This window comes from Solanum pennellii, chromosome 9, assembly GCF_001406875.1.
Source record: "Solanum pennellii chromosome 9, SPENNV200".
NCBI lineage: Eukaryota > Viridiplantae > Streptophyta > Magnoliopsida > Solanales > Solanaceae > Solanum > Solanum pennellii.
The window spans coordinates 70,959,688-70,987,622 of record NC_028645.1 but is presented as its reverse complement, the minus strand read 5'-3'; the positions used below and the strand labels follow the sequence as shown (position 1 = coordinate 70,987,622).

Genomic DNA, 27,935 nt, shown 5'->3' with positions numbered 1-27,935 from the left:
ATATATATATATATATATATATATATATATATATATATATATATGATTTATTTAATGTATATATATGATTTATTTAAACCTCAAAGATTAGCCAGAAGGCTGCTAAGCAAATCAAATACCAGCCTAATTGATGCCCTTTAATGCATTCCATTGAAAACTCAATGGAAGATGACAAGACATATATTATACATCTTTAGAACTTACCTTTTCCCTCATCCGTGAACTCCAGATGTCAGAATGGCCACCTCTTGCATCACCTTTAGCCAACCCAGATGTTTGGCTTATACGTGGATCAAGCAGTGGCTCCCTTGTTCTTCCAACAACATCATAATCTCCCTCCATATCATAATTTAGTTTAGGGCTACTAACCAAAGTTCTGAGAACAACTGCGAGAAACAAGGAGAATGCCTGGAAATGATGGTAAGAATAAGATTTTAGCACAACATGGACCATACACCAAACGAACAGTTAGAAGAATCTTTAAAATACTAAATCAATCACAAGAGCACAAGCCAAAAACTACAAGTGGATTGATTTACAACTGTTTTGACCATGTCTTTCATTCTTGTCCACCACTCGTGCTCATAAGTTGATAAAACACAAATTTTAGCATGTATCATATAGTATATACCAGGGAATTTCACGTCCCTTACCCAGCAAAAGAAAACATACTATCTGTACACAAGATCTTTTGATCCTCTTTCCTTGGCCAAAGGCGTAAGTTGATTACTATAAAATCAGTCAAAGTTGATGCAACACCTTTTCAAAAATAATAATGGCATATTCTACCTATTCTAAAGCATGTTCCAGACAGCATATACATTAGTAATCCCAACTCTCTCAATTTCCACCTTAACGAGAAGCATCACCTAATCTGAAATCTGGATGAAGGTATTCAAAAACAAACAAGGAACACAAAATAAAATCTTAGAAGACCTTCAAGTTCAAAGAAAACCTGCCTGTATTACGATGACAACAATGCCAATCCACTTACAAACATCCATATTTTGTTGAATAAAGGTGCGGAGGCTGTGAAGTTCTCCAGTTGGGTCCGTCGGAAGACCCTAGGAAGAGACAAAACAGGTGGTGTCCGAATTTGAAATATTAACAGGTAAACCAGGATAGAAACTCTACACCAGGAGAAGAGTAGATTTGAAACAAACAGCTCACCTTCTCCCAATGATGATCAATTGCAACAAATGCAACCAGACTTATTTCCAGGAGTACTAAAGTCATCATTAGCAGAGAGTACTAGTATTTTTAAGTGGTCAAGGCTAGCAGTCAGTCAGTAATAGTTGTTTATATCAATTCATGAATTAGAACTTAATTGAAGAAGTATAATGATGACCAATGGGACAACTTAACTTTTATTTTTCATTTGGTCATAGTAAATGTCGGAAAAGAAACGAAAAGACATAGTAAAATTAAGGGGGAAGACTTATGATAATAGTAACCTCAAGAGAGTCTAGAGACTTGCTTTCCCTTGCTTTCCCTTAGGATTGATCCAAATTCCTTCTCTTCACAAAATGAGAACATGAAGAGCTTTTTGTGTCGGTCTCCTCAACACCCTTCCCTCTTGACTCGTTTTATTGAAGCATGACAAAGGGTATATCGTCTTATCTATGTCGGCGTCTCATCAATGACCGCAGATTAATAGCCAAGAACATCAATAAAATCCAAGCCAATGAAATTTTAAGTGAGAAGTTAATCATCCCCGCGATCTAGACCAAGTGAAGTGCACCAAGGATGAGAAGGGCAATGTATTGGTGGCAGATGAACTTGTCAGACAAAGTTGACCGACATACTTCACAAACTCTTGACTGAAGAGGAGAACAAGAGTGATGTGTTGGGGGATCCAGATCACTCTGAGAGCCATCGAGATTTTAGGTACTGTAGGCGCATTAAGCTTGAAGAAGTAGAGGGGTTATGCATAAGATAAGCAGGGGTAGAGCGACCAGACCGGATGAGATTCCGATGGAATTCTAAAAAGCGCAGGCAGAGCGGAGCTAGAATGGTTACCTGATTGTTTGATGTCATCTTTAGGACTACAAAGATGCCCTAGGATTGAAGGTGGAGTACTATTATTTTGTTGTAGAAGATTTAAAATTGCAATAACTATAAGGGTATCAAGTTTGGAGAGAAGGGTTGAGATAAGAGTAAGGAGGAGGGTTTCTAGTTCCGAGAACCAATTCTTCATGCCAAGGCGATTGACTATAAAAGTTATCTACCTTGTACGGAGATTGGTAGAGCAGTAGAGGAAAAGGAAGAGGGACTTTCATGTGATGTTCATTCATCTTGAAGAAGCATATGACAGTTTGAGAGAGGTTCTATGAAGAAGTGGGACTGGTGTTTCAATCTTATACATAAGGGCTATTACGGACATGTATAATGGGGCTAACATCCATGTGTGGATAAGGGGAGGAGACTCTGGTCACTTTCTAGTAGTAATGGGATTGCATTAGGGGTCGGCTCTTAGCCCATTTTTATTTGCTTTGGCAATGGATGCTCTGACGTGTCGCATTCATTGAGAGGTCCCTGGTGCATGTTATTTGTTGATGACATGTACTGATTGATGAGATGCAAAGCGGAGTTAACGACAAGCTTGTGTATGGAGACAAACCCTGCAGACTGAGTAGGACTAAGACAAAGTACGTGGAGTGCAAGTTCATTGATCTTCCTCGTGTAGCGGACGTGGAAGTGAGGTTGGATTTTCAAGTCATCTCCGAAAAAGGGATTTTGAAGTACCTGGGGGCTATTATTCAAGGCAATAGAGAGATTGACGAGGATGCCGCACATTGTATTGGTGCGGGATGGTTGAAATGGAGACTAGCTTTTGGTGCGGGACGGTTAAAATGGAGACTAGCTTTTGATGTCTTATCTGATTAAATGTGTCACTAAGACTTAAAGGTAAGTTCTACTCAATATTATTAAGATCGGCTTTGTCGAACGAGGCAAGAGTGTTGGCTAGTCAAGAACTTCAATACCCAAAAGATAAAAGTTTTGGAAATAGAATGTTAAGATGAATCTGTAGGCTTACTAGGGAAGATGTGATAAAATCATAAAAATGAAGATATTTGAGCCAAAGTGGAAGTGACCTCCATGGTGGACAATATGCAAGAGTCTAGACTGAGATGGTTTAGACATATCAAGAGGAAATGCATGGATGGCCCAATGAGGAGGTGTGATAGGCTGATGGTGGAGGGACTGAAGAGAGATAGGGGTAGACCAAAGAAGTCTTGGAGAGAGGTAATTAGCAAAACATGGTAACTCGAAAAACATGGAAATCCTTCGACTTATAATAGGAGGGTATGGAGGTCGAGAATTCAGGTAGAAGGCTACCACTAGATAGTTTTACGCCTGGTTTCTCCGGCTTGTAACATTGGTATTACTTTCGACATTTATATTATTTTACCACGTCCATATTCTTATTATTTTCTATTACTACTTGTTGTCTCATACGCCTCTACTTTCTTACTTTCATGCTATTGCTTCCGTCTTCATATGTTGTGTCTTTGCTTCTTTAAGCCGAGGGTCATTTGGAAACAACCTCTCTACCTAACAAGGTAAAGGTAAGGTTTGCTTACGTACACTCTACCCTCGCCATACACCACTTGTGGTGCTATACTGAGTATGTTGTTGTTGAAGTTAGCATTTCCCGCTATAGTCAAAACTGGAAACCCGGAAGCTCCATACTAAGATCAGACTATACATTCAAGACAATTCATGTTTTTAGTTTTTTACTTCTTAAAAAATATCCCTTTCATCATATACTCTCCAAACAGATAGTGTGAAGAATGAAACACTCCAGTTCTGAGTTACTCATATCATGCAACTCCTATTCAGAGACAACAAATAAATAAGCATCCACCTATGACAGAGCTTAATGCACGTAAGTTCTAACTAGCATGTCAGTTTCTTTCAGCTACATAATCAACCCAAAAGTTATGCATTATAGGTCACACACAATAAGCAGTGGAACGCAAAAGAGTAAAAAGGATACAAAGCAAAGGCAACATCCATTAACAGCTTCAGCACCAACATGCCCAATACAAGTGATACAACATAAGATAACACCAATTCCCATGAAGGCATATATAAACCTGAAGAAACAAAAATAGCATTTCAATAACTAATGATATCGCCAAAAGAACTGTTCAGTTATATTTGAATAGGAAAATATTAGTAGCTGAGTTGGTTAACTGCCCCTCCCCCATTTCTCCCTAGCGTAACCCCCGATGTATTAAACCCTTACGCCCTTCGCCACTCCAATTTTTTACAAATACGATCTCAAACATCAAATTCCTGATTCGGTAAAGAAATAAAAACAGGAAAACAATCATACCAGGGAGCTGGAAGTGAATTTTTGTTCAACTCTGGTAAAGCCGAGACGACAGAATTTGAAACGTCAACTGAGACGAAATTGTGGAATTGGGCGTCATGAACATCGTTGTGATGGTGGTGGTGCCAGTGGTTAAGCATATATGCAGAGTAAATGATGATGGAGACCCCAATGAAAGCTTGTAAGAAATTGAGGAATTTCAGAAGGAATGCGGTGAAACCTTGGCAACATGGAGTTGGCATTCTGAGATTCCTCGTCCACACAGAAACCCTAATAATTGTAGAATTATTTCCCTCTATGCTCTGTTCCTCGTTCTGTACATTTTTGGTCAAGCAAAAAACTGTGGATGATGATGATTGAGCTGGCAAAAGGTTTTGTTTTCTACTTTTTGTTTTCCTTTTCAGTTAAGCAAAATTCAATTATTGGGCCAGGTATTATGGGGCAAGTGCACAAATATTTGCTTTTTGGGTCATCATTTTAGAGAAAATAACAAAATTATCCCTTTTATTTGACCATAGTTTAATTCAGGCCAAACTCATAAACACTTCTCGAAATTTGTGGTTTTTCCCCTTATGTACCTTAACTATTTTATTTTTCTATTTAATTTTTGAATCACCTATAATTTGTTCTTTATAAATACTGTAGATTGATGTGACACAAATTGTGATCTCACGTTACTTGAGCGCGTGAAGACATTTTAAAGGCGCTGATGTGAATCCATGAACCACTCACCAACGCTCTTCTTCCCCTTTAACCCTAATTTCTCCCTTTTTCTGTTATTCTCCTCTTTTCTTTCTCTTCTTCATCAATAAGTTGGAGTTGCTCATCAAAATATATCTCTTGTTCAATTGATTTATTCTTTATCATCAAGTTCCAATGTTGAAGTTATCTTGTTCATCGATTTCTTCTTCTTCAATCAGAAGTGTTTTCGGGGAAAATGAAGCGGCTTTAGGTTTGGAAAATGATTAAGTGGCGCTGATGTATAAATGAATTGAAGTTTGATTGGTTTCAATTTCCACGTAGGAAAGGTGGATCTCACGCACACAATCAACAGAAAATATTTACGGAAGTTTTGTGTCAGATAGCTCAAAGTGTTTAAAATAAACAGATTATGGATGATTCAAGTATCCAATGGAAAAATGACATAGTTGAGTTACCTAAGGAAAAACCTCGACGAATTTAGGAACTTGTTTATGTGTTTGGCCTTTAAAATAGTTACACAACTATGCATTTAACACTTCTAATCCTTTTAAGTTTATCATAAGCTAACAAAAATGGTCTTTTAAATATGTATTTAACAGAAAATTTATTTGTTAAATTCGACGGGAACTATAAATTTTTGGTTAATGAGAACTTACATTTAAATGTATGTGCATATTATTTCCTCTCATTACTTTTACTTATCATTATTTTTAAAATAAATTTTTATTTTTTATTTGTTACTTTTAACATATTAAAAAAATATAATTATTTTTTTCTATGGTTTATCCTTGGCTTTAAATACTTTTCTCCATATCATTTTTCAATATTAAATATTAGTTAGTAAAGATAATATGATAAAATACATATATCAATATCTATTTTTTAATATATGTGTCAAATCAAACAATGATAACTAAAAACGAACGGCAAATAATGAAAATGTCAAATGCACAATATCATGAAAAAAATTGATGGACTTCACGTTTCAAAAAAGGGAAAATACATAAAAATCTCCCTGAACTAGGTCCGAAAATTCACTTTAGCACTTAAACTACACGGCCGTTTAAATACCCTCTTAACATTTTTGAAATGAATTAAAAACCACCATGAGATTATTATTCCACTCTCACTTGTCACATCATAGTCATGTAAGTGCCGCAACAATGTCATATTAGCACCACGTCATTAATTATTTTCATCATTTTTCTTTGACACTTTTTAAAATTAATTTACACTAATTAATTAATTCAAAATGCATTTTCTAAAATTAAAATTAAAAACGTTGACCCATTTTTATTTTATACAATACCCAGCCCCCACCCACCCCCTCACTTCTTTCTTCATCCTTCTTCACCATTTCTAGCTCTTCAACAGTGGCGGAGGAAGAATTTTCATCAAGGGGGTTAAAAAAAAATTGATCACATAAATAATATCCACAAATAAATGGGTCGAATCAGATATAAATGGGTCGGATAAAAAATATAATATATCTAAAAACTTAAATAGATCAAGTTTTCAATAACGATCGATCCAACAGAAGCAATAAGCAGCCGCCAACGCCCAACGCCCAACGGCAAGAAAGAAGAGACGATGAAAAATAAAACATGGAAAAATCCTAAAAGAAGAAAGGATCTTTAATATTTAACTTTGTAATTAGGAATTAAACTAATAAACCTAAATTTCCTATGAGGGTTTTAATTTTTTGGAACTAAAATCGTGTTCTGATTCCATTATTATTTAAAAAAAGCAATTTCTGATTCTATTATTATTTAAAAAAAGCATTTTCTGATTTCATTATTATTTTAAAAAACAATTAAAACGCCTAAAATATATAGCTGATAAAAAATTACCTCCTTCCGAATTCGAACTCACAACCTTACGTGCCTCAAGGCAGATTCTTGAACCCCCAATACCACTGAGCTATGCCTTTGGTGTATGTTCAGGGGGTTCAATGTTATATATATATATACATATATTTAGAATTTAATCGTGTATATATAGTGTAATTTTTCGACGATGGGGGTTCGGATGAACCGCCTTGGTTGAAGGTAAATCCGCCCCTGCTCTTCAATGTTTATTTTTTTCTTCTCCATATTTTCCAATTACGTCCACCATCCAAACTCTTTTCATCATAACTCGCAAATCACCACTGAAGCTCCATTACTAGATTTTTCAAAACACCAACAAACAACCGAATCACCACTTCGCCATCACTTTCTTTCTTAAAACACCATTAATAGTGAGCTTCGAAACTCCTAGATGGAGCAACAAAACAACAACAATCAGTCCGTTTCTCTTCCTTTCGCGTCTTATTTGGTAAACCTCCAACACTGGAGAGATAAAGGATCTACCATCACAGCTTTCATCTTCAAAAAAATTAAAAAGCAAAAAAATGACTGATTCTGCCTCCGCAAAGTTCGGTAAAGTAGCAAATTTTTTCGCTCCGATGAAAATCGATAAAATTTATATGTGTGAAATTGATGTCAATAATAAGATGGTGGTGTCGGATTTTGTGGATTACTGAAGAGATTATGAAATTGAAGTAGTTAATAGAGTTAAAGGTGAAGATGAAAGAAAAAAATGATGCTTTAGTGGAAAAGAAACTATAATGGGAAGACAACAAAATAAAAAGAATAAAAGTTAAAGTTTTTATGGGCCAATAAAATTAAAAAAAAAGGAAAAATAACTAATATAGCTATTCTTAATTTTGTAAATAAAATAAATAGTGTCCTCCAGTACTTGTTCGTCAACTTCTTTTTTTCCTGTTTTTAGTGGTGATTTTTTTTTTTGTATTTATGATATTTCTAATTCATTTTTAAAGTCAGGAACAAATATTTGTGTTGTAATTTATGTTGATTTTTTAAATATCTGCTTAGTGTCTAATATAATGTTTTGTGTTGCATATATTTAAGATTTGATGGCTTTTTTTTGGTAGGGATGGCAATAGGGCGAGGCGATTGCGGGGCAAACCCTGGGGCGGGGCGGGGCGGGGTGATTGCGGGGCAAACCCGCTTAAACCCCCTAAAATCTCAACCCGCTCCGCTTCGCCCCACATAACATATTTTATTATTTTTAACCCGCCCCGCCGTGCCCCGCAAAAATCCGCCCCATCTCACATGTTGTGTAAAAAGCATTTCAAATAATAGGCTTAGTAAGTTTAACTCAAGAAATTAGAATTTTGCTAGATACTAATTGCTAACATTAACATGTTATAACATTATTTTAACATTACAATGATTTATAACTCTTTTAATATGCCAACAACATTTTTTTTGATGGATTTGAATTGGTTAAATTTGATGAAATAACAAAATATTAAATCCAAGTAGTGAGATAATTTTTTCTTCTTTCTAGTTTCTTAGCCATTCAAAATAGTTTACGTCTAGAAATTATTTTAATAAATAATGTTATATCACTCTTATAACATGTAGAAAGTTAAAATTAAGTTTGAACCTATATGAAATCACACATACCCGCAACCTTTCCCACCCCACATTAATTTAAAAAGAACCCACTTCAACCCGCACCGCCTAGATTAAAGAAAATTACATCTAATTTAAATAGTACCTAATTGTAATGCATATAAAAATTAGCTTAAATCTCATACATGTGTATGGACATCCAAATTTGATCCAATATTTTTAAATGGAAAAAGGCTCAAATAGTTATTGAACTTTAACAAATGACTAATTTATATTATTCGTTAAAAATTTAACTCATTTATGTTAGTTTTGTTTAAATGATTCATCCACGTCATACTTACAAGCGTCAAGTCAAAGTTTGCGCTCAAGTCATGGGTCAAGGATGGGTTGGGATCAGGTCCAAAATTGTGGTTGACTCTCAGGTTTTGAGTCGAGCTGAGGTTGGAATGGGCAGGGGTCAGACCCGGAGGCTTGAGCTTTTATGGATAGGGGAGGAGTGCTTTAGGATAGGGAAAAGATGGACAACTCAAAAATTGAGACAAGTTGGATAGGTCATGACCTAGCTGTTGGGTTTTAGCAAAATGTGAATGGAAAAAGAGAAGAGAAAAATGGAAAAGTGAGGGAACCAATTTTGGAAGGAAAATGAAAAGTCATTTGCAAAGTGCAAATGAAAAGTCATTTCTCCCATATTGGTAGAAGAAAGAAATTTCTTGTTCTTATATTAGGAAACAGTTTCTATACTTCTTAAAGGGTTAAGAAGAAGGTGCCCCCTCGTGCCGTCGTCGTCGCTCGCTCGGCCTCGACTTCAAATTCGAATTTGACTAATAATTTGATTGATAAATTTTTTGGACAAAATTTATTTAGTCAACTCTGTTAATCAATTTCTTTTCTTTTATAAATTAATTCAGAATGTTAGTTAAATAACATAATTTATTTTGGCGCAACGGAATTTATTTGAAATTCGTGTGCAACGGTAATAACGATCTGATTTTTGAAAAGTTGTTATTTTTCCCCAAAAAATACATCTTTCCAAAAAGTTGTTATTTTCCCAAAAGACACAACTTTCTGGAAAAAAATGGTCTGAACAGATTTTTCTAAACAGACACGTTTCTTGCTGAAAATTGCTATAAAAGAAAGTCATTTTTCGTTTTTCAGACACTGAAAAATTTTCCTTCTCTTTGCATATATTTTCTCTCATAAACAAAAAGTGTCGATCGACTGAGTCTATGCGTGGCTTGTTACTGTTCTTACGTTTGCTGAAGTTATTGAAGTTTGAGGTACCACTACTTCTTTAATAGGTTAATCCGTTTTATCTTGGGAGAAATTAATTTGCAACCTCGAGTACAGTGAGGGGATTAAATTTCTTAAGGAGACACAGTAGTTTATGTGGACTCAAATCAAAAGTTTTTCTGTCTATATTATCTTGTTTCTGTTTCTGTATTTTTGACTAACCGTAATACATGTTATAACAATCTTAAGAAATTTAATAAGTTTCTGTATTTGAGGTTTCTGGATATTAAAACCTTTATGGTTTTCAACTATATTTGATTTTGTAAAAATTCATTCGATTAACGATTAAAAGAACATAAAAACTTTATCGTTAAACCAGAAACAGGCTAAATAAGAATTTATTCTTTACTGTTAGTATTTCTCATACTAAAATGTCTGCCATTTGTGACAGAAAAAAATGACTAATTCAAGTCAAGTTAATGTTGAAATAGTGAGTGTTGCAACAGTAAGTGCTGCAGCAACATCGGTTACACACAATCGTTCAACTGCTGTCCAATCACCGGCTGAGAAACCTGCAAAGTTTTCTGGAGTCGACTTCAAGATATGGCAGCAAAAGATGTTCTTCTATCTCACTTCGTTGAGTCTGCAAATGTTCATTAATGAGAATGTTCCTATTACATCAAATGAAACTCCGCCTGAAGAACGATTCTTGGTACAGAAGCATGGACACATTCAATTTTTTTGTGTAAAAATTATATTCTGAGTGACTCGCAAAATGATTTGTACAATGTGTACAGTAATGTCAAAACCTCAAAAGAATTTTGGGATGCTTTAGAAAAGAAGTACAAAACAGAGAATGCCGGAATGAAGAACTTCATCGTGGGCAAAGTTTCTGGATTATAAGATGAAAGACAGTAAAACCGTCGTCACCCAAGTTCAAAAACTGCAGGTCATAATCCATGATCTCCTTGCTGAAGATATAAATTTATTAAATGCATATGTTGAAAATATTAAGTTTATTTTAATACTCACATGATCTTTAATGTAGGATTGATTGTAAATGATGTTTTTCAAGTGGCTGCGATTATTGAAAAGTTACCTCCATTGTGGAAGGACTTCAAAAATTACTTGAAACATAAACGCAAGGAGATGACTGTTGAAGATCTCATAGTAAGGTTAAGAATCGAAGAGGATAACAAAAGCTGCAGAAAAGAGGTCACGTGGTAATTAGTAATATCTGGAGTAAATATTGTTGAAGAAGATCCCATAAAATTAAAGAAAAGAAAGAAAACATCTGGTCCAAAAAGCATTCCTCCTAAGAAGAAATTCAATGGAAGTTGCTTCAATTGGGGCAAACATGGTCATAAGGCTATTGAATGTTGGGGTCCCAATAAAGACAAGAAGAAGAAGGATCAGGCAAATTTAACTGAATCCAAAGGAGAAATGGACAATCTCTATGCAATGCTTTCAAGATGTACCTTGGTTGGAAATCCAAGAGAATGGTGGATAAATTCTGGTGCCTCATGTTATGTTTGTGCCAATAAAGAATTATTTTAATCATATACTCCAGCACCTACAGACGAGCGTTTATGGAAAACTCTGTTGCAAAGGTGGAAGAAACTAATAAGGTCATATTAAATATGACATCAGGCAAGGTGGTGATTTTGAACATGGTCTCATATGTTTCGGAATTGCACAAGAACTTAGTCTCTATTCCACTTCTGACTAAGAATAGATTTAAATGTGTATTTATTTCTGATAAAGTAGTAGTGAGTAAGAATGAAATGTATGTAGGAAAAGGTTATCTAAGTGATGGCCTTGTCAAACTCAATGTAATTGTTGTTGATATGAATAAAGATTCTACTTCTTCTTACTTGCTTGAGTCTAAATGTTTATGGCATGAATGTTTGAGACACATTAATAAAAAAATCTTGCGAAAACTGATTAACTTATGTGTTTTGCCTAAATTTGAATGTAATAAATTAAAATGTTATGTTTGCGTCAAATCTAAGTATGCTAAGCATTCTTATAAATTTGTTGAAAGGAATTCAAATCTTTTAGAAATGATTCACACTGATATTTTTGACATGAAGTCAACACCATCACGTTGTGAGAAAAAGTATTTCATAACTTTTATTGACGATTGCACAAGATATTGTTATGTTTACTTGCTAAATGGTAAGGATGAAACAATAGATGCGTTTAGGAAATATAAAACTGAAGTTGAAAATCATTAGGGTAGAAAAATCAAAATGATTAGAAGTGATGGAGGCGGAGAATATGAGTCTCCATTTGCAGAAATATGCTTGGAAAATGGAATAATCCATCAAACTACTGCTCCTTACACTCCTAATCTAATGGGATTGCGGAAAGGAAAAATCGAACTTTAAAGGAAATGAAGAATGTCTTACTTATAAGTTCAGGTTTACCACAAAACTTATGGGGGGAAGTTATCCTTAACACCAAATCGAATACTCAATAGAGTGCCTCACATGAAGACACATGTTATTCCATATGAGAAACGAAAAGGTAGAAAACCCAATTTGAATAATCAAAGTATGGGGGTATCTAGCCGAATTCCAGGTTCCTATACCTAAGAGGATGAAAATAGGGCCTAAGACTGTGAATTGTATATTCATTAGATATGCCACAACTAGTAAGACATGTCGATTTTTGGTTTATAAGTCTGAACATCCAGATATTCACAATAATATGGTAATGGAATTAGATAATGCTGATTTTTTTAACATATCTATCCGTATAAAACTAGACTTGAGTCATCTAGTGGGAGTCTAAACAACCCTAAGAAGAACCAAGAGAGAATAAAACCAATAAAGAGAGTCAAAGGTGCAGTAAACGTCAAAGGAAAGCTACTTCATTTGGATCTGATTTTATAACATTCCTTCTTGAAAGTGAGTCTCAAACATTTAAGGAAACAATGTTGTCTAGCGACTCAACCTATTGGAAAGAGGTTGTTAATAGTTAGACCGAATCAATCCTAAACAATCATACATGGGAGTTGGTTGATCTTTCCTCCAGGGAACAAACCCCTAGGTTCAAAATGGATCTTTAAAAAGAAGATGAAAGATGATGGAACTATTTGCAAATATAAAGCAAGACTTATTGTCAAAGGCCTTAGACAAAAAGAAGGTCTTGATTATTTGGACACATACACGCCAGTGACTAGGATTACATCAATTCAGATGTTAATTTCCCTAGCTGCAATATACGGTCTAAAAATCCATCAAATGGATGTGAAAATCGCTTTCTTAAATGGAGAACTGGAGGAATAAATTTATATGGAACAACCTGAGGGTTTTGTAGTACTTGGTAAAGAAAAGAATGTGTGAAAACTCATTAAGTCACTTTATGGACTAAAACAAGCACCAAAACAATGGCATACAAAGTTTGATCAAACAATGTTGTCAAATGGATTTAAGATTAATGAATGTGATAATGTGTTTACATTAAAGATACTCCAAATCAGGAAGTCATTGTATGCCTACATGTGGATGACATGTTGATAATGAGCAAGGACATTGCCAATATAAAATATACTAAGTGTATTGTCACGTCCTGCCAATTTTCAGTAAGATTTTGCATACGGATAGGGGCGGAAAAGTCTATAGTTTTGAAGAGGTTTATAGGAAACTCTAGAAGCTCCTAGATCTTTCTAGAAGGATTTGGAGAGTTCTATAAGGAAGACTAGATATTTTCTAGGAAATTTTCGGAAAATCTTAGAAAGTGTGGAATTCTCTAGAAAGGGGACCAAAGTTTAAATAACTTCGGGACTTGTAGTAATTATAAATTACACTTTGGCCCCTACGAAGTAGTATAAATAGAAGTGTCACTCATTTGTAAATCATCCAAGCTGAAACAAGCAATCCAAGCAATATAAAGCCTTCTTTCAAAATTCTCTAAGTCTTTCATTTCATTCTCTTAGAGATCTTAGCATAAAGGGCTTACTTGAGCTTAGTAGATCGTGAAATATTCGTGAGTAAGTTGTCAAGTGTCGCACGGATCAATAGAAAGACTCTAAATCCGTGACAATGTGGTATCAGAGAGAAGGTTTGCACTAAGGAAATAACCAACGAAGGAGATATAAATGCCTCTAGAACCACCAACGTCAGGTTAGACGGTGGACGAAAGAACCACAAGGGGAAGAAGCACCAAAAGGGTATTGAGGAAATGCCGCTTGATCCCAAACTAAACGAGGTGCTAAAATCTCACCCGCCTACGAGCACCGAAGCAAGGGACGATGAACTTGGCAAGATGGCCATCGACGTCACCATCGGAGAAGAATGGGTCGCACAGGTTGAAACGACGAGGTAGGCCGTTAAGATATTAGGTCGGCATTTGAACGTGGTCGATGACAAGTTCAAGAACCTCGAGAACTTCACCCTTGAGAAGACCGAGCACCTCCGCAAGAACTTGATGGGACGCAAGCATGCCGAGTTCAAAATGAAGGAGGCTATCACTTGTTTGTAGTGTCGGTTCATGGAGGAGTTAAGCACGATTGAGACCATAAAGGCTGAGATAAAAGCACTCAAGGAAGGCATGGAAGTTGGAGGATCATCGTCGTTCGACCAAGATATGGAGGCCAAGGTTGAGGCTCCTAAGCCACTATGTTCAAAGGCCTTCGTGATGCGCAAGAGGTGGAGAATTTTCCGTGGCATTTGGAGAATTACTTCAAGTGCAACAGGGTAAAGAGCGACGAGAGTAAGATCAACACCACTGTGTTGTATCTTTTGGAGATGACCATGCTGTGGTGGAGGCGTAAATAGTCTGAGATAGGGAAAGGGCATTGTACCATCAACACTTGGGAGCAATTCCAAGAGGAATTAAAGAAGGTATTCTTCCCTAACAATGTCATCTATGAGGTGAAGTGCAAGTTTAGGGAGTTGAAGCAAACGGGAAGCATACACGCATATGTCTAGGAATTTACCACCCCCACGCTTCAGATTCTCAACCTCACGGATGAAGATATGATGTTCCATTTCATGGATGGGCTGCAAAATTGGACCAGGACGGAGTTGGAACACCGACAGGCCAGGACTATTGATAAAGCCATCACACAGGCTGAAGCTTTGACAAACTTCAAGCACGAGAAGCGACGAGTCAGAGGAGATGAGATGAGAGGTAGTCATGACCATGGTGGGGGAGACTGTGGCAAAGGCGAGGAGCAACGGCCACATCCTAAGAAGCATGGTACCTATAAGTTTGATGGCAAGAAGTATGAACGTCATGGCGACACGGAGAGAAATCAGAGGTTGCCAAAAGAGGTGGTTGCTACATATGCGGTGGGCCGCATGGCTATGCGAGGTGCCCTGAACTGAAGAGCCTTGGTGCAATCCTGCGGGAGCGGAAAGAGAAGGATGGAAAAGGGCAAGGACAAGGCGTAGAGACAATGAAGTTGGGGTTGATAGGACTATGCGGAGTTATCACCAAGCAACTAGAGAATCCGACAGTATGCGGCACACAGTATGTCGACATCACGATCAATGGAAGACCCGCTCATGCTATGGTCGACACAGGTGCAGAGGTCAATATCATGATCAAGACGTAACGACAAGGTTGGGGATGCGTTATTGTCCAAGTAATGCCCAATTCAGGACGGTCAATGCACCACCGACTCCCATGAGTGGAGTCGCGCATGGAGTAAGCATCACGCTAGGCAAATGGCAAGGTAAGACCAACTTCACTGTCACTCCTTTATATCTCTTTGACATTAATCTTAGGCAAGAGTTCTTCCAGCAGTGCCACACGGTAATTGATCCTTACCTCCAACGACTTCTGGTCATAGAACAAGGAGGAACATGCATGGTTCCCATGGTTAAGGCACCGAAGATAGAAGGGCAGGTTCGACTAACGGACATGCAGCTCAAGAAAAATCCTAAGAAGGATAAGTCGACATTTGTAGCCACCATTACAAGTTCAAAAGAAGATAATGGTGCTAAGAAGTCCTTGTCACCGTGCACGAAGAAGGTTCCAAGAGGGAACAATGTCGTGATGCCAAAAAATCCGCCGAGGCACTTGCCTCCTAGGAAGGAGGTAGATCGTGAGGCCGAGATAGAAGATATAAAGAAGAAATTGAAGGAGTTGCACGAGGGCATTGCTCGAGTCATTGGACTGTTGGTCGTACATACGAGAAGAAAAGACTCGATTACCGATGTAGCGACGATGTGACGCATTCGTCGCATCAATAGGTGGGGGAGAGTTTCATGTCCTGCCAATTCTTAGTAAGATTTTGCATACTGATAGGGGCGGAAAAGTCTAGGGTTTCGGAGAAGTTTATAGAAAACTCTAGAAGCCCCTATATCTTTTTAGAAGGCTTTGGAGAGTTCTAGAAGGAAGACTAGATATTTTCTAGAAATACTTTGAAAATCCTAGAAAGTGTAGAATACTCTAGAAAGGGGACCAAAATGTAAATAACTTAGGGACTTCTAAGTAATTATAAATTACACTTTGGCCCCTAGAGAGTAGTATAAATAGAAGTGCTACTTATTTGTAAATCATCCAAGCTTGAGACAAGCAATCCAAGCAATATAAAGTCTTCTTACAAAATTCTCTAAGTCTTTCCTTTAATTCTCTTAGTGATATTAGCATAAAGAGCTTACTTGAGCTTACGAGATCGTGAAATATTCGTGAGTAAGTTGTCAAGTGCCGCACGGATAAATAAAAAGACTCTAAGCCCGTGACAATATGCTCGCTAGTAAGTTTAATACAAAAGATCTAGGAGTTGCTTACGTGATATTGGAAATTAAGATTCTCAAAATCTCCTAACGGTATAACATTGTCTCAAACTCATTCTATTCAAAAGGTACTTGAAAAGTTCAAATATTTGAATTTCAAAAGGGCAAAGACCCCAATTGATGTGAGCCTTCATCTTGCAAAGAATAAAGGTGAAAGTCAGTCTCAATTAGATATGCCAGAGTGTTGGGAAGTTTGATGTATTTCATGAATTGTACACGACCAGACATAGCTTGTGCTATTAGTAAATTGAGTCGATACACAAGTAATCCCAATCAAAATCATTGGTTGGCAATGACGAAGTTTTGGGATACTTAGATGACACTCAAAATTATGCTTTACATTACAACAAATATCCAGTAGTTCTTGAAGGATATAGTGATGCAAATTGCATTACTGGGTCAACTGAAACAAAATCCACAAGTGGATACATTTCACTATCGGTGGAGGAGCAACATCTTGGAAATCATCCAAAACAACATATATAGCTCGCTCTACAATGGAGTCTGAATTTATCACCTTAAACAAGACAGGTGAAGAAGCTGAATGGATCTGGAATTTCTTAGAAGATATTCGGTTTTGGCCCAAACCAATGGCCCCTATATGTATACATTGTGATATTCAAGCTGCAATAGGAAGGGCTGGAAGCGTTATGTATAACGACAAGTCTCGTCACATAAGACGAAGACATAACCTGTTAAACAATTACTCCCTAGTGGAATTATCACAATTGACTATGCAAAGTCAAAGGATAATATGTCGGATCCACTTACAAAAGGCCTAACTAGAGAGGGAGTTGAGAAATCGTCAACGGGAATGGGACTGTGGCCGAAAACAAGTCATCGTGGCGGTAACTCTACATAGAAGACTAGAGATCCCAAAATCTAGATTCAAGGAGATAAAACAAAGTCATTAGTGACGGTTTAATATTTTTAAAAATTATTTTATGGTCCATTCTCATGACGAGACAATGTTCAGTAACCAGTATAAACAGGATAAAGACATAAGGATTTTTTAATGGTTTCTAAGTTTGATACATGGTATATCAATAGTGTATCTACGGGATAACACATGTAGAAACCACCTATGTGAGTGTGAAGTGTAAGCCGCTTCGATGAGAATCCGGTAAGGCCACTTCTCTAAGCACTTACTAACCGAGATGTGTTCATGGCTGAAACGGATAAAACAATGAGAACTAATAACAGTTCAAGGGTTGATTGTGTGACTTATGTCGTCTAGGTATACACCAAAGCTCGACGGTTTAAAGATATCAAATCTACCAATTGACCGAGTATATCCGATATATGTTCACTACGAAAAGTTTAAAGGGAAACCTACTTATCCAGATTGATTAACCCTTACTTACAAGACACATAAGTTTTTCATACATATGTTTTAACAATAGTCATTCCCCATTCATGTGGGGGATTGTTGGGTTTTAGCAAAATGTGAATGGGAAAAGAGAAGAGAAAAATGGAAAAGTGAAGGAACCAATTTTGGAGGGAAAATGAAAAGTCATTTGCAAAGTGTAAAAGAAAATTTATTTCTCCCATATTGGTAGAAGAAAGGAATTTGTTGTTCTTATATTAGGAAACAACTCCTATACTTCTTAAAGGGTTAAGAAGAAGGTGCCCCTCGCGCCGTCGTCGCTCGCTCGGCCTCGACTTTGGATTTGGATTTGACAAATGATTTGATTGATAAATTTTGTGGACAAAATTTATTTAGTCAATTCTGTTAATCATTTCTTTTTGTCTTATAAATTAATTTAGAATGTTAATTAAATAACATAATTAATTTTGGTGCAACGGAATTTATTTGAAATTCGTGTCAACGGTAATAACAATCTGATTTTCGAAAAGCCATTATTTTTTCTCAAAAGACACATCTTTCCGAAAAGTTGTTATTTTTTCCAAAAGACACAACTTTCTGGAAAAAAAAATGGATCTGAACAGAAATATACATGTTTCTTGCTGAAAATGGCTATAAAAGGAATTTATTTTTTCATTTTTCAAACACTGAAAATTTTTCCTTCTCTCTGCATACATTTTCTCTCGTAAATAAAAAGTGTCGATCGACTGAGTCTGTGTTTGGCGTGTTACTGTTCTTACGTTTGCTGAAGTTATTGAAGTTTGAGGTACCGCTACTTCTTTAATAGGTTAATTCGTTTTATCTTGGGAGAAATTAATCTGCAACCTCGGTTGCAGTGAGGGGATTATATTTCTTAAACACAATAGTTTCTGTGGACTCGAATTAAAAGTTTTTCTGTCTATTTCATCTTGTTTCTATTTCTGTATTTTTGACTAACCGTAATACAGGTTATAACACTAGCCTCTTTTTAGCTATTTTAGTTTAATTTATTTCAATCCAAGTAACTTTTAGGCTGATTTAATAATCTATTTATTAACTCAATTTATTTTAATTTATCTAAATTCATCTCAACTTGTCCATTTGACACCCCAGATTCAACTAAGAACTCCAAAAATAGAGAAAATGAGAATGAAGAGCCGGATCCATCTTTTACAATATTCACGAGTAGAACTTATAGTTTGTAGTTTTAACGCACAAATGGCAAAACAAAACAAATTTGAAGAGTCGGTGGAGATTGATCAGCCACCTGCACATGAACTTTAAATCCTTAGAGCTCTCTAGTATATACATGAAATTATTCCCAAGGTGTAAAAATTGAACTCAATAGTCAAAATTCTTGTTCTTTTGCTCAATTGACCCCATATTTTACTCACTCACCTATTTATTATACTTCAACCAACAACAAAAACAAATCCAAATACTCTTCCTATATAAACAAGTGCCTCATTACTCAACTCATTTACACTAAATTTTTGTGTAGTCTATTTATTTATTTTTCACAATGGGTCATCCAGATTTTGCTATCACCTTAGCTATTTGCGTAGCCATTGTTATAACAACTACTTTTGTAACATACTCTGAGGGTGCACCTCGTGCTTTTTTTGTGTTTGGAGACTCACTTGTTGACAATGGCAATAACAACTTCTTGGCAACTACTGCTCGAGCTGATTCTCCTCCTTATGGTGTTGATTATCCAACTCATCGTCCTACTGGCCGTTTCTCCAACGGATTAAACATTGCTGATCTTATAAGTAAGTGTGAAAATTGTCTTTTTTTTTAAAATTATTAAGGGCTTGTTTGATCATAGATTTTCCGAATAATATTTGGGGGAAAATTTGTCAAATAGTGTTTGTCCATACAATTTGTCATTATTTGGCAAATATTTCAAATTTTCTAATACTAGTTTTTTTCTTCTAATATTTGGATCAAATCTCATTATTTGGGATCTTTCAAAAATTGAAATTTTAAACCAAATTTTTATCTTTTATAAAAATACCTTTTATAGTAGTTGTTGTGTTGTATTACATAATTTTTTACGTGAACACCAAAGAAGTGATGAGATAATATGAAAGTGATGATATGATTGTTGATGAAAATGATAAACAATCGGCTCAGGGTAACAAAGTCATGTGCTTTGTTTAATTCATGATATATGAAATGATGTTTGTTGCAGTCACTGCCATATTAATCTAGTGTCATGGACACTATTTGTTAATTGTTGCAATTAAGATTCAATTGACTTGTAATATAAATTTATGGTTAGTTTGATAGTTTTTAAAACTTATGGGTATAAATCATATTTTTCTCAAAAGTGAAATATGTTTCCAAAATATTATGATCAAATACATAATGAAATTTTACCCAAATAATATTTGTCAAGAATATTTAGAAATCTATTATTAAACGCTAACTAAATTCTACATGTTTCATCTAATAATTTTGTTTAAAGGGGATATTATAATACCCCGAAAATTCAATTAAAAACGCGATCCAATAAGTGAGAGAATGAAAGCAATATGTTGAAAATATTTTTGATGCTCTCGATTTATGAATTATGAAATGAACAGGCAAACAACTTGGCGCTGATCCAACATTGCCATATTTGGACCCTGCGCTTGATGGAGACAAATTGCTAGTGGGAGCAAATTTTGCTTCTGCTGGAATTGGAATACTTAACGATACTGGGATACAGTTTGTAAGTCAAAATTAAATATTATTTTTCAACTTTTTTTTTTCTTTGGTTTGTTTTGAGAGAAAAGCAAAATTGATCCTCTAAGCATAAGTCAAAGGGACCAATAAATGGTATGCACCGTTAATGTAAGTAGTAAACTAGTAACTTCTTTAATTAGTATGGTTGGCATATTTTTTATGAGGTTTAATCTTCCCAACCCATTCAATTAAGTATGCATCAAATGACAATCTTTTTTATCGACCGCCACAAGAAAAGAAAAAAAAAGTTTGTTTAGACTCTCACTATCTTTATAGTTTATTTCAAAGCCTAGTTTACCACTAAAATGATTTTTTGGTACATTTTAACTTATATTTAGGACTCGTTTGATCCGGGAAAATTTTAGGAGGTTATATAACTTCACAAATATATTGTCAAATGTCCTGAAAATATTAGAAAAAAGAAATTAATATTTGGGCCAAGTTCTAATATTTGGGAAATTTTAAAATAATTAAAATTACCCTAAACTTTTATTTTTTATTAAAAATTATCCATTATTTATTAATTCTAACTAATATTTGTTACTACTTTCTGCTAAAAAGTTTGAGTTCTAATTTGAGTGATAAAATTAAGAAAAGGGAACAATTTGTGTTTAATAGGTTACAAATAATAGAATCATGACAAGTTTAAGTATGTAATTAATGTATTGTCTTGTCTATATTGTTATTTTGTTATTGTTGATTGTTATCAATTATATTATAAGGTTAATTTTAGTGGAACATAATTATAAAATAATAATATAAATATACAGACATTTTAAATAATTTTTAAAACTTATGAGTATAAATTATATTTATTTTTTTTGAAATAGTCAACGAACACATAGTGAATCTTCACCCAAATATGATTTGTCCAGAATATTTGAGAAGTTGGAGCCAAACGCTAGGATTTAAAGTCTTTTTTGCTTTGTTAAACTTTTGTATCAAATCAAAATCAAACAAACAAACTAAAACAGTATATCTATTTACTTTATATTTGTTTTTTGGTTTGAAAGTAAATTGTAATTGGATTTTGATAAAAATGGTTATATGTAGGTGAATATATTAAGAATCTATGATCAACTAAACTTATTCCAACAATATCAGCAACGTGTGAGTGCTCTAATAGGAGCTGAACAAACTAAACGGCTCGTGAATGGTGCGCTTGTCCTTATTACTCTGGGTGGCAATGACTATGTCAACAACTACTTCCTAACACCAATTTCCGTTAGACAACTTGAGTACAACATCCAAGATTACTCTCGTATCGTTATTAATGAGTACACCAAGATTTTGACGGTAATGACTTTAGTCATCTATTTATCTTTAATTTGACTTGTAGTTGATAAAAATTAGAAATTGATGATTTGAAATATACAGAGACTACATGATCTTGGAGCAAGAAGAGTGCTAGTTACAGGAACTGGACCACTTGGTTGTGTCCCAGCAGAGCTAGCCTTGTGGAGCTCAAATGGGGAATGTGCTAACGAACTTCAACAAGCTACAAAAATTTTCAACCCACTCCTAATCCAAATGGTAACGCGCCTCAATCAACAACTTTCCTCTGATATCTTTGTTGCCGTCAATGCCATGGAACTGCAGAATGATTTCATCAACAAACCCAAAGAATTCGGTACATATATACACATTGCTCTTACCTTAATAATTATCGTCAAGTAAATTGACTAATTATGTTACAGGTTTTGTTACATCAAAGATAGCATGTTGTGGACAAGGACCTTATAACGGACTTGGACTATGCACGACTGCATCAAATCTATGCACCAACAGAGATGAATACGCGTTTTGGGATGCTTTCCATCCAACAGAAAAGGCAAACAAGATCATTGTTAAAACTATTTTTACTGGTTCGGACAAGTACATGTCGCCTATGAATTTAAGTACCATTATGGAAATAGATTCTCTGTAGATCGAACTATGGGCTCAGAACTTTTTGATATCAATAAAACATGTACTCTTAGGGACTCAAAATTATAGTTGCTATCAATCAAAGAGTATGTGCCTTGTACTACTTCCGGATTGTCATGTTTTACGTTTCATCTGTTGTTCTGTATCAGCAAATCAGCTTATTAAATTATCAAAAAGAGACATTTTGATCACTTGGGTAATGAAGCTTGAGATTCAATGAAAAATTACTTGATTTTTCAAATCAACATTATCCTAAAAATGTCAGAGAAAAACTCAATATGATAGACTGATCCTTGCTTTAGGATTAAAAATGTAAGAATTTTACTTTTTGATGAATCAGGATATGCTAAAACCAGAAATGGTAATGGGGTGGGACGGGGTGGGACGAGCGCGGAGTGGGTGGGTGGGTTTAAAGTTGTATGGGACGGGAGGGATGCAGGGCAGGTTTAAGGTTGTGCGAGGAGAGAGGGATGTGGGGCGGGTTGAAGTGAGTTTTTTAAAAAAATTAATGTGGGGCGGGGCAAAGAAGATTAAAAATTTTACGAATCAAGCACTACCCGCCTTGCCCAACCCCGCCCTATTGTCATCCCGCCCTATTGTCATCCCTAATAGAACCTATACTTTTTATGTACCATGAGAAGGGATGGTATGTCTACAAATGGAATTTCCCTCTTTTTTGTTCGTAAGCTTATTAAAAATTCTACTTTCTCGTTTAAAAAAATGGAAAAAGGTCTAAAATATCCTTAGGGATCGTTTGGCTACTGTATAAGTTGCATCTTATTCATGTATAAATTGTTGCATTAGTTTTTACTATGTTTCGTAGAAGTTAGTATTAGGTGGAAAAATCAATATAACTTATACCATGTTTGGTTGGTAGGATATCAATAACTTATGAGGAAGTCTATAAATAAGTTATGTAGGGTAGAAGGTGGAATAAGTTATGCATATATTAGCTATACATGTATTAAAATTGTCACGACCCAAAACGGGTCGTGAATGGCACCCACACTTACCTCCTTAGGTGGGCGAACCAACACATCTAAACCCCAACATATACCAATAGTTCAACTATAAATAATATAAATAATGCGGAAGCTCCAAAAGATACTAAGCAACCAATTTAAATAGGTTTCTAAAGTTTAATACTTATCATCCCAAAATCTGATAGTCATCACATCAAGGACATCTAATCTCCAATACTAAGTCTAAGAATATCGAATACACTAAAATAAAGAATAAAATGGTATGTGTCTGAAAGTATAGGACATCATGTCGTGACCGAGAGAATCCAACACGAGCTTGAATGGATAGCTCACCCTGTAACTTGATATGCGGGAGGCTGGCTAGAGCTGAGGGAAATCAGAAGTCATAGGTACACTCGCTGCATTTCATAAAAGGAAAACAAAAAAGAAAACAAGTAGGACTCAGTACGAGGCAACATGTTAGAGTAAGTATCATCGGTCAACCCAAAATAGTAACTAATATACAAAGAGTAATAGTATGAACTCAACTATAGCACTTAACATGTGATAAGCAACAAACAACATGAACAAGTGTCAATAACAATAAAGTAAGCACGTATTAAGTCAACGGTATCAAGATCACACATGAGGACTCATGCCTCCAAACCAAACCATTTTGGGAGTTGAGTTCTTTGAGATTGAATATCTTCCATTAATTCAACATATTTTTCCTTTAATATTATCGTGTCGGAACGTGACACTCCGATCCAAAAATACCGTGTCGGAACGTGACACTCCGATCCAAGAATACCGTGTCGGAACGTGACACTCCGATCCAAGAATACCGTGTCGGAACGTGACACTCCGATCCAAGAATACCGTGTCGGAACGTGACACTCCGATCCAAGAATACCGTGTCGGAACGTGACACTCCGATCCAAGAATACCGTGTCGGAACGTGACACTCCGATCCAAGAATACCGTGTCGGAACGTGACACTCCGATCCAAGAATACCGTGTCGGAACGTGACACTCCGATCCAAGAATACCGTGTCGGAACGTGACACTCCGATCCAAGAATACCGTGTCGGAACGTGACACTCCGATCCAAGAATACCGTGTCGGAACGTGACACTCCGATCCAAGAATACCGTGTCGGAACGTGACACTCCGATCCAATTATACTATTAATTTATCCTTTATTATCACCGCTTTCAATTCATTGTTATATTATTTTCATCAAGCCTTCTTTATTCAAGGCATCACTTCGATAGATAGGATTAGAGAATATAAATTCTACGGTCTCAGGATTTCAGACCAATCACAAACCACACAACCAAATCACACAATCACACAGTCAAGTACATAGAGAACTTCACAATATCATTCAAGGCATATCAATCACTATTAAGAGTTTACTATCAAATAGCATAAACCATAACCTACCTCCACCGAAGAACCGAAATCAAGCAAGCTACCTCTCCAATGCCTTTGCTTTCCTCAATGCCTATGAACATTGTACTCGCGTGAGTAGAGGAAACCAAATTTGATTAAACCACGGTAATGACTGCAAAATACCAACACATTACCATAAGTATGGATCCTGTTATACACCATGTTGCTCATTCTGCTTCAACTATAGCTAAAATTGTTCATATTCACATTCATGTCATCATGGAAAGCTTACACCTTTGGACAAGTCCATTCCATGTGGGCAGACATTGTGTCAGCCCTATTTACCAATTTGGTTAATTTCTATAGGAGCTGTTTTTTTTTTTTTGACACCATTGTTACCCAAGTCAGCAGCAACCTTACTTAGTTGATATCCCATCACTATCATGGTTTCAACTACCTGTCCACCACTGCCTCTTAGCACTTCCAGGCGTTCGAAAAGAGTATCTCAACAGAGTCATAAGTCATCCACAAGCCTTAGCACAATGCGAGCTCACATTAACAAAACTCGGTTTAAACGTAACTCGTGAAGCTGTTGACGATACCGCCGGCGCTGCTGAATACATAGCTTCCCACAACCTCCGTGACACAGCTGCAATCGCCTCCGCACGCGCTGCCGATCTATACGGTCTCCAGATCTCAGCTGAAGGATTCCAGGACGATTCAAGCAACGTAACTCGTTTCGTTATGCTAGCTCGTGAACCAATAATTCCTCGAACCGATCGTCCATTCAAAACAAGCATCGTCTTTGCACATGATAAAGGAACAAGCGTCCTGTTCAAAGTTTTATCAGCTTTCGCATTCAGAAACATCAGTTTAACGAAAATCGAGCCACGGCCTCACCGGAATCGTCCGATCCGGCTAGTCGACGACGCTAACGTCGGAACGGCGAAGCATTTCGAGTACATGTTCTATGTAGATTTCGAAGCTTCCATGGCGGATGTTAGAGCTCAAAATGCATTCGCTGAAGTTCAGGAGTTCACGTCATTTTTGAGGGTTTTGGGAAGTTATCCAATGGATATGACTCCATGGTGTCCTTCTCGTTTAATTTTCTTCTTTTCCACAAATTGTGTACTACCCTAATTATTAAAATACTAATTATAAAAATCGTAAAAGTGGTCCACCATAAATTCTAATGTTATTTTTCTTAACCATCAACTAAATAAATTATTAAAAGTGCCCTATTAATTTTATCATTGTAGTTATGAATAGTTAAAAAAATATCTATTTAGAATCTATCAAAAGTATTTTATCAAATAAAAGCTCTAGTACTTTAAACGATCATAAGGGTCGTTACAATAAATACCAATTTACCCATCGTTCGTCCTCGAACGATCAAAGTAAGGTGATGGTAAGATAGGAGAGTTGTCTCAACAATTCCTTCAAAATATTAGTACCCAACGTCTTATATCAAAATTATCAAACCCACCAATTTAAGATTTGCACCTCTTCACATACAATGCCTCAAATGGGTCTATCTCACTACTCTAGTGATAATTGTTGTCGTATATAAACTCACTAACAACAAAACTATTTCAACCTATGGACTCTTCAACTGATCAGTTCTCCAACTAGACCTTGACACAACCACCAGGACAACACTAAATATGTCATATCGAAAATAACCCAAGGTGGAATAACTCTAAATACTCCTTCCATAGTGTCCATATCAAACATTTTTATTCAACTAACTCTGCCTTTTTGATTTTCTAAATACCCACAATCACCAATTTAGTCCCTTTTATAATTGTGCACGCACTTGATTTATCGAACCGCACATCCACTAATGTCAACACTTTAACACTCACAGAACATCATAACCACATCAATCATCCAAACCCATCATCTGTATCAAAGTATTCTTATAAAATACATGTTCAAACTATGTCTATCTCTCTTTCTATTTAAGCATTTCATGAAAAATATGTGGCTCAACAAGGTAAATAACACTAATTTCAAATTTGGTGGTACATTTTCATCGAGATAAAACCATTAAATCACTCTCAAAGTCAACTTCCCACCACCTTCACATACCATGCTTAAGGTACCAATTTAAACCATTATATATATCATGCCAACACGTAGGGAAATTCTTTGTCACTCAAACTATTCTGTATACTGTAAGCTCATAACCTCTATTAACCATCAAATGTCCATGTAACACACCTTAACATTCTATGAAGTCCCATCAATAGAGCAGTATTAACCCAACTTTATTCTTGATAACCATGTAGAATTATATCTCACCTTTTACATCATTCTTAAGTCATCTATCCAAATTTGAGCAATCTAACCCCATGTAAAATACTAAATTCTTCATGCCTCATTGTTTGCAATCCAAATCAAAACTCAATCTTTATAAAAGTCGATGATAAGTTCTAGTAAATCTATATCGAACTACTTCACATTTCACAGTCATATCTAAACTCATAGGCAAAAATCAATACAACCATCAACTACAACCCATGTGTTTATACGAGAGGTCTTATTCCTTCACTTTTCTCAAATTCTTTTCATGGTGCAAAATTCTATTTGACCCTTAAATATGTCAATATTCTTGTTTCTTTAGATCACTCATCGATGTCATCCTTTTACCAACAACCCATGACATTTTACTTCACATTCTAAATCAAAACTTAGAAAGAAACTCTTCTTAGATCCTTTAACAATTAAAAGTAATAAACTTTATGATCCAAAACATGCATAAGTTCTTTCACATGCTTAATACCGATGCAATAAATCATTTATTACCTTACAAATTCATACCTTGACTAATACTACCATGAATGTCGACTTAAAATAAGGACTTGAACGATGATTTCCACCATATAACCAAATTCCCTTACCTGTCAACATTAGCTCATACCTTGAAGATTTTTAGAAATTCGTGTATCTTAACTTATCATTGATCGCCTATTCATAGATTTTACCATATCCTTTGCTAAAAACTCAATAGCACTCTTTACTAAACTCAAAATCACAAAAGAACTTATTGTCACATTCAAGTTGAATGTATGTACACTCTTTTATCAAGTCCTATTCAATAGCTTTTAACCAAGCCGATTAACCTGTTAT

The 27,935-nt window shown here is 35.7% G+C and overlaps 3 protein-coding genes across 4 annotated transcripts in view; 2 read left to right on the top strand and 1 right to left on the bottom strand.

Moving 5' to 3' along the window:
* Positions 1–4,739, bottom strand: part of LOC107031413 (tetraspanin-20) — a 5,969-nt gene extending 1,230 nt beyond the window's left edge. Inside the window, exons 1-5 of one of the 2 annotated variants that reach the window (XR_001458206.1) lie at positions 4,343–4,739; positions 4,001–4,100; positions 1,171–1,251; positions 960–1,064; positions 205–408 (exon numbers count right to left, since the gene is read on the bottom strand). Coding sequence is in view for 1 of the 2 variants with exons in the window: in XM_015232770.2 (XP_015088256.1) it covers positions 205–408; positions 960–1,064; positions 1,171–1,251; positions 4,001–4,100; positions 4,343–4,581 (729 nt within the window). In the remaining variant the exon portion in view is untranslated. The remainder of the gene's footprint in view (positions 1–204; positions 409–959; positions 1,065–1,170; positions 1,252–4,000; positions 4,101–4,342) is intronic. The other variant, XM_015232770.2, reaches the window with a different exon arrangement.
* A 14,572-nt stretch (positions 4,740–19,311) lies between these two features.
* On the top strand, positions 19,312–22,549 carry LOC107030784 (GDSL esterase/lipase At4g28780). Its single transcript, XM_015232037.2, has 5 exons — positions 19,312–19,562; positions 20,379–20,506; positions 21,574–21,816; positions 21,898–22,150; positions 22,218–22,549. Exons 1-5 carry the CDS (start codon positions 19,313–19,315, stop codon positions 22,445–22,447), a joined length of 1,104 nt encoding a protein of 367 aa, XP_015087523.1. The 5' UTR covers position 19,312; the 3' UTR covers positions 22,448–22,549.
* Positions 22,550–24,971: 2,422 nt separating this feature from the next.
* On the top strand, positions 24,972–25,958 carry LOC114074068 (arogenate dehydratase/prephenate dehydratase 6, chloroplastic-like). Its single transcript, XM_027911988.1, has 2 exons — positions 24,972–25,118; positions 25,212–25,958. Exons 1-2 carry the CDS (start codon positions 24,972–24,974, stop codon positions 25,941–25,943), a joined length of 879 nt encoding a protein of 292 aa, XP_027767789.1. The 3' UTR covers positions 25,944–25,958.
* Positions 25,959–27,935: the final 1,977 nt, after the last annotated feature.

Excerpts from the sequence above, each read along its gene's own strand:
- LOC107030784 (XM_015232037.2), top strand. The coding sequence starts at position 19,313 with ATGGGTCATCCAGATTTTGCTATCACCTTAGCTATTTGCGTAGCCATT. Across the intron at positions 20,507-21,573 it reads ACGATACTGGGATACAGTTT|GTGAATATATTAAGAATCTA; the intron begins GTAAGTCAAAAT and ends GGTTATATGTAG. Across the intron at positions 22,151-22,217 it reads CAACAAACCCAAAGAATTCG|GTTTTGTTACATCAAAGATA; the intron begins GTACATATATAC and ends ATTATGTTACAG.
- LOC114074068 (XM_027911988.1), top strand. The coding sequence starts at position 24,972 with ATGACTGCAAAATACCAACACATTACCATAAGTATGGATCCTGTTATA. Across the intron at positions 25,119-25,211 it reads TTTGGACAAGTCCATTCCAT|CAGCAACCTTACTTAGTTGA; the intron begins GTGGGCAGACAT and ends TACCCAAGTCAG.